Here is a 6609-nt window from a genome sequence, read left to right as displayed (position 1 = left end):
CTTGGTAAGTAAGTAGAAAAACGTAGTACTGTTTTTCATTAGAATGAATAAGAAATGACAATACAATTTCTATTTTCAAAGGAAGTAGAAAGAAGTTAAAAAAAATCTAGTCCTACCCCTTACTTTGTGTATTTTAATTGATATAAACACACTATAGGGCGGCACAGGGGTTGACTGGTTAGCATGTCAACCTCACAGTGCAGAGGTGCAGGGTTATATTCCGGCTCCAGCCTTCCTGTGTGGAGTTTGTATGTTCTCCCTGTGCCTGTGTGGGTTTTCTCCGGGTACTCCGGTTTCCTCCAACATTCCAAAAAGATGCATGGCAGGTTAATGGAACACTCTTAATCAGAGGTCGCCAACCTTTTTGAGACTGAGAGCTACTTCATGTGTCCTGATTGTGTGAAGGGCTACCAAATTGAGACAAGTCTGAAATATTTGTTCATTCATTCATTTTCCGAACCGCTTTATCTTCACTGGGGGTCACGGGGGTGCTGGAAGCTATCCCAGCCGTCTTCGGGCAGTAGGCGGGGGACACCATGAACCGGTTGCCAGCCAATCGCGGGGCACAAGAGACGAACAACCATGCGCGCTCACACTCACACCTAGGGACAATTTAGTATGTTCAATTAGCCTGCCATGCATGTTTTTGGAATGTGGGAGGAAACCGGAGTACCCGGAGAAAACCCACGTAGGCCCGGGGAGAACATGCAAACTCCACACAGGGAGGCCAGAGCTGGAATTGAACCCCGTACCTCTGCACTGTGAAGTCGACGTGCTAACCATTGCACTACCGGGCCGCCCACATCTCAAATAACATTTGTAGAAATTACATTTAATAATATTAGAATGTGTTATATATGATTTTAATTTTCAGGCTCTGATCATCATAAAGATGTCTCACAATACTGCCGTGTTTGCATTTTTAAATCATAATTTCTACGAGCAAATCAGTCTCCTAGCACTGGCGGGCTATTGGTGTGGTCCTCACGGGCTACCTGGTGCCCGTGGGCACCATGTTGGTGACCCATGCTCTAAATTATAATAATAACAATAATAATAATACATTTTATTTATAAGCGCCTTTCAAGACACCCAAGGACACTACTAACAAAAAACACAAAACAATACGGGTTGAGCAGCTCTCTATATACTATATACTCTATAATTATACTGTATATCCTCACTCAAGTTGTAGATGTACTTGAGCCCATTCCAGCTGTCTTTGGATAATAGGTAGGGTACACCCTGAACTGGTTACCAGCCAATCGGTTGGCATCCATAGACGAACAACCATTTGCACTCACAATCACACCTTGGGACAATGTAGAAGACAGTGGAGAAGGAACTAGACATGCAACTGAAAGATGGAAAGGCGGAAAGGGATATCAAATGATCCATGGAGGAAAAGGAATTAAGTGATTATACACATAGTCCATCTATCCCATTACTGTAATCCACATTAAATCCCAAAGAAGCAAAACCTTCTGATAATCAATGAAAGCAGATCTTTGTTGCCACCCGAGTACAGGTTGTCAGGTAAATAAATCCCACTCAAGCGTAGATTAGCCTTCCCCGTTTGTTACTGTTCTCATGACAATAAAGGCCTTTCTGACACCCTGGAACACAGGGTCATGCCCCAATAACTTTGGAGGTGCAAGTGTTTATAGTTGAATGGGGCACATGCAACAAGAATTGAAACACTGATATTGTACAGAAACTTGCTTCACAATATAACTCATCGCACCGTATGTTCTGTATAAGACGAACACTCTTATCTCAATCACTCTTGTTTACACAAAAGCAATCTTCTATTCATCAGACTGCCTGTCTGTACACACACACACACACACACACACACACACACACACACATGGTCATGAGGGCATCAAGCCAAGGCAAAGACAGGTGCTGGAGCCCCCGACAGTTTATAAAAACGAACAGGCAGAGCACCACCCAAATGCACAGGACACACACAGGTAAGCCAAGCTTGTTGCATTCTTTCTGCATGATTGCATTTCAATTAAATCTTTGTGATCATAATGCTATGAAAACATTTTTCTTTCTTATAGCACTCACCAGCAGTAACTTTCAACTGAATGGCATAATAAAAATCTTTTGACAACTTAAGTGTGATTATTAACTATTGGTGGCGTCAACAGTTCTCTGAGTAAGGCCAGCTTCTTGCCCAAAATCAGTTGTAATAGGCCGTTGTTCACACGTAACTCTGAGCACGATAAACTGCAAAAAAATGAATGTACAGTATTATCGTCTTGTAGATCATGTTGTACAGAACATACTTGTGACATTTGTTTCCACAAAGATTATGTGATCTTGTTTGTTATGTAGGTCTGTCAAGTCATGGCCCTTCAAATGCTGACCTTGTTTTTGGCCGCCTATGGTTGGTGGATGCACTCTACAGGTGTCTTGTTTTGTGTTGTGTAGATTTATGTATTGTATTGTTTTTTATTGTATTGGTTGTCGGCGGCTCGGTAGTTGACTGGTTAGCGGATTGGCCTCACAGTGCAGAGGCAAGGGTTCGATTCTGACTCCGGTCTCCTTGTGTGAAATTTGCATGTTCTCGCCTTGCCCGCACGGGTTTTCTCGGGTACTCCAGTTTCCTCCCACATTTCAAGAACATGCATGTCAGGTTAATGGAACACTCTAAATTGTCCCTAGGTATGAGTGTGAGCGTGGATGGTTGTTCGTCTATGTGTGCCCTGCAATTGGCTGGCAACCAGTTTAGGGTGTTCCCCGCCTCCTGCCCAAAGACAGCTGGGATAGGCTCCAGCACGCTCCGCAACCCCTGTGAGGATAAGCGGATCAGAAAATGCATGGATGGATGTTTACCTCAATTTTAATGGGTGATTTAGTTGTGAATGCAACATAAGGCGTGGTAAACTTAAGGTTCTCTTTACCCGAAATATGGTTCAAATTTACCCAAATAAAGTGGCTGCAAATCGTTAGCCTACATTTGTTGAATATATTCTATAGCTTGTTTTTTAAAGTGCTTGAGCCTGTTGTTAATCAATTAACGCATTATTGAAAGTGGTAAGTAATATAACAACTGAAAGATTTTTGAGGCCCTCTCTGTAACACTAGTTACTCAACCTGTGGTTAATAAACATGAGTGCGCTGTGCAACTTCCACTGAAAACAATAATTTTTAAAATAAGATGTATAGTCTACTGAAAAAACCTATTTGGATCCAAATGATTTCATTATGTGCAAACACAAAACCAATAAAATCTGAATAATCTTTATTGGCCAAGTATGTAAAACACACAAGGAATTTGTCTCCGGTAGTATGATCTAGTGAGTAAATTCACCCAAAACTTATTTCAGTGTTGTTGCGTTATTGTGTAATTGTGGTGTCATCATGTTCAGCATCCAATAAGGTGCCAGGATGTCACCTGACCACCCAAAACGTGAGCCTGGAAAAAGAAGGATGCCTCTCTTGCCACCTTGTGGAGACGACCATCTGTTCTGGATACTGTGCCACAGAGGTAACGTTCCCTACATGTTTCCCTCCAATTACAACTGCATAATGTAACAATGTTGTATATGTTCTCTTCCATGCAGTACCCTATCTACTACGGCCTCCCCAGCGAAGAGCCTCTAGTCTGTATGTATGACGATATGCGCCACCAAGAGTTTGAGCTCTCTAATTGCCTTCCAGGTGTAGACCCCGTGGTCAAGTACCCTGTGGCGTTAAGTTGCAGTTGTGCTGCCTGCTCCATCCTCACGTCCAACTGTAACGAGGAACACAAGGAACCCACTAAACCAGACTTCTGTACTCAGCTCCATGCTCAGTAATATGAGACCTTTGTGTCACCTCCATATGTGACATTGTAGAATTGATCAGAATAAAGAGAGCACCCTCAGCAGAAACAATGCAGACTTGTGTTTTTGCATGTTTACATACAAATTGTTTACTACTGAACATATCATATCAATGTGGAGGAGCATTTATACACAATTACGTCATTAAATAATCATTTGGAGGTGGCATGGCTCCAGTGGTAGAGTGGTCATCTCCTAACCCAGTTTGGAGGTTCAATCTCCGGCCATGTCGGAGTGCCCTTGAGCAAGATTCTTAATCTCCAGTTACTCCTGTTGCAACTGGAGGTAAATGAGATAATAGTCTGCAGCTCTTTGAGTACCATAGACACAAATTCACTGTTCAAATGCAGCCCATTTATCAATGGAATGTGTCCTTGATTAATTTAAAATATTAATGATGCATTTTAGAAGTATAATTTTTCACAATTTATTGTTTCGTAATCATTGGTGCGGTGCTTTCTGAATTTGTTTTATCTGTCAACCTAATTATATAATTACACGACTTTATTTATTTATTTTAATTAACTTTTTTAAAAAGTTTACAAATAAGTAATCATTGAGTTCCAACACAATTCCTGTTTCCGTGTTTGTGCTGCAACTGTACTTTATGTTGTTATTGAGCCCAGGGACGGGAGGGGAGAGGCTATCAGTTATTCGGGGCGTATTCGGAAATCGCGCGCACTAGTTCGGAAATTTCGACCCAGGGCCGGGCCAGCTTCCAAGCAGAATGCAGGTGCTTCGGGCCCCTGGCCGCCAGAGGGTCCCCAATATGAACATGAATGCAATTTTTGATGGAAAACACCAAAGACGTCCGTGGTTATGAGTCGTAGGGAGGACGAGCATGACGCTAACACGCGGTGAGAAGGAAAACTTAAAAATAAACTTCATAATGCATTAGTGATGTATGATGTGATTTGTGACATAATTTTGACATTATGATGATTAGTGATTCGCGAACGAGCCGGCTACGAGAGCCGGCTCTTTGAAGTGAACGATGGGAGCCGGCTCCTCATTGGGAGCCGGAAGTTGTGGGTTATATACACACACACACACACACGCGCGTAGCAGTTTAGAGAAGGGGGAGGGGTTAGAGAAGAAACACACACAGCAGCACACTGAGCAGCACACTGAGCAGCACGCGAACAAGACAGACGAGGAGACGAGGGAGCTAGTTAGTGAAAAAAAAACAACACGGTGGAAAGTAGAAAGGTGAGAAAATGGATAGGAAACGCAGTGAAATATGGACTCATTTCAATTTAATTGATAGTTCAAAGGCAGCGTGTAGACTGTGCAAGGTTAAAATATCCCATAGATCAGGCTCCACAAATTACCTGCACAGGCACATCAGAAATGTCCACCCATCAGTACAATTTGAAGAGAAAAGACAAGCAAGGGAACCAGCTATTAATGAAGGTACTAGTGTGTCTGCAACTGTTGCTGCAATGTCACAACTGCCTAGATGTACAACCCAGAGCTCTATGAGCCACTTTATGCAAAAAGCTATAAAACCAGCAAAACAGAACACAATTGATGAGGAACTGGGCAAAATAATTGCAAGGGATTTTCATCCATTTTGTGTTGGCTGTGCGTTGTCGCAACATCTGTCCCCGCAGAGAGAATCTTCTCCAAAACAGGGCAAATATTAACAGAGGAGAAACAGGATCAACCCCTCAAAGCTGAGGCACTTGGTTTTTCTTCATGCCAATCTTCGCTAAAGACAAGCTAAAACCTTTACCTGGATGCTGTCACGTTCCGTGCCTGCCAGCAGGTGGCGGGTTTTTTCCCTCTGCCTACTGCACACCTGCTCTTAATTCCAGGGTGATTATCAGGCCTTTTTAAAGTGGCTCTGGCAGCTCATTCACTGCCGGAGAATTCCACGCCGTGCCATATTCTCTCGTGCTCTATTTCGCTATTTGTTATTGACTCGTTGCCTTCTTGCCTTACGGCCGATACTCTTGTGATTCGCGTTTAGACTCTAAGATTTGTACTTATCGTATTTTCGCCAATTCAGGCCCTCCTCGTGTTTTGTTTTCCGCGAGCGTTTTCAGTTGTTTTTTCCTTCTTGTTACTCCTGGTCCTTATTTGATCAGCGTTTTTTGTTACCGTTTTTCCCTGTCGGGCTCTTTCTGTTTTTTGTCATTACAGACACTTTTTGTTTGACAAGATTTTCTCGTTGTCTGCTTTCCGGGGATCCAACCCTTTACTTCCTTGTTCTGCACGGAGCGATCTGTTATCGCTTCGGGCAGAACGTGACAGAATTCTCCGGCCAACATGGATCCCGCAGATATCGAGAAAATATTGTCCGCTCTTACCCGACAAGAGCAACAGATGAGTCAGCAGGGCCAAGCCATTTCGGAACTCCGAGGCGCGGTCTCCATGCTGGCTCATCGGTTCGACGAATTCGAACCTCGTTTAGTGCGGGTGGAGGAACGGAGACCCCCGCCCTCCGGGGGCCGTCCAGCCACCCCGGAAGCGCCCCCCTCACATACCACTATGTCGAGGGAACCATCGCTTCCACACCCCCCTCGTTACGGGGGTGAGCATGGGCAGTGTGGCCACTTCCTTCACCAGTGCTCACTCATATTCGACCAACAGCCATCTGCCTACGCTAATGATGCCGCCAAAGTGGCCTATGTGATGAGTTTGTTGACAGGTCCGGCGGCGTCATGGGCGATTGCGACCAGCGACGCCAAGCCGATTCTCCGATCGTCGTTCCCTGAGTTCGTGACAGCATTTCGCCGGGTGTTCCACCATCCCGTGCGGGGCCGAG

The 6609-nt window shown here is 44.1% G+C and overlaps 1 protein-coding gene across 2 annotated transcripts; it reads left to right on the top strand.

Annotated features, from left to right (window-relative positions):
- The first annotated feature begins 1928 nt into the window (after window positions 1-1928).
- LOC127610721 (gonadotropin subunit beta-2-like) lies at window positions 1929-3890 on the top strand. Of its 2 annotated transcripts, XM_052081186.1 has the most exons (4): window positions 1929-1976; window positions 2347-2419; window positions 3384-3502; window positions 3579-3890. In XM_052081186.1, the coding sequence occupies exons 2-4, from the start codon at window positions 2359-2361 to the stop codon at window positions 3810-3812; spliced, it is 414 nt and encodes a 137-aa protein (XP_051937146.1). In that variant the 5' UTR covers window positions 1929-1976; window positions 2347-2358; the 3' UTR covers window positions 3813-3890. The 2 variants fall into 2 exon arrangements, with proteins under 2 accessions (XP_051937146.1, XP_051937147.1); XM_052081187.1 differs by lacking the exon at window positions 1929-1976 and having other exon boundaries at window positions 2347-2398.
- The last annotated feature ends 2719 nt before the right edge of the window (window positions 3891-6609 follow it).

Source organism: Hippocampus zosterae, chromosome 11 (assembly GCF_025434085.1).
Source record: "Hippocampus zosterae strain Florida chromosome 11, ASM2543408v3, whole genome shotgun sequence".
In the NCBI taxonomy this organism is placed as follows: domain Eukaryota; kingdom Metazoa; phylum Chordata; class Actinopteri; order Syngnathiformes; family Syngnathidae; genus Hippocampus; species Hippocampus zosterae.
Note: the sequence above shows the minus strand (reverse complement) of the source record. Positions and strands in the feature narration are given on the sequence as shown.

Excerpts from the sequence above, each read along its gene's own strand:
- LOC127610721 (XM_052081186.1), top strand. The coding sequence starts at position 2,359 with ATGGCCCTTCAAATGCTGACCTTGTTTTTGGCCGCCTATGGTTGGTGG. Across the intron at positions 2,420-3,383 it reads TTGGTGGATGCACTCTACAG|CATCCAATAAGGTGCCAGGA; the intron begins GTGTCTTGTTTT and ends CATCATGTTCAG. Across the intron at positions 3,503-3,578 it reads CTGGATACTGTGCCACAGAG|TACCCTATCTACTACGGCCT; the intron begins GTAACGTTCCCT and ends TCTTCCATGCAG.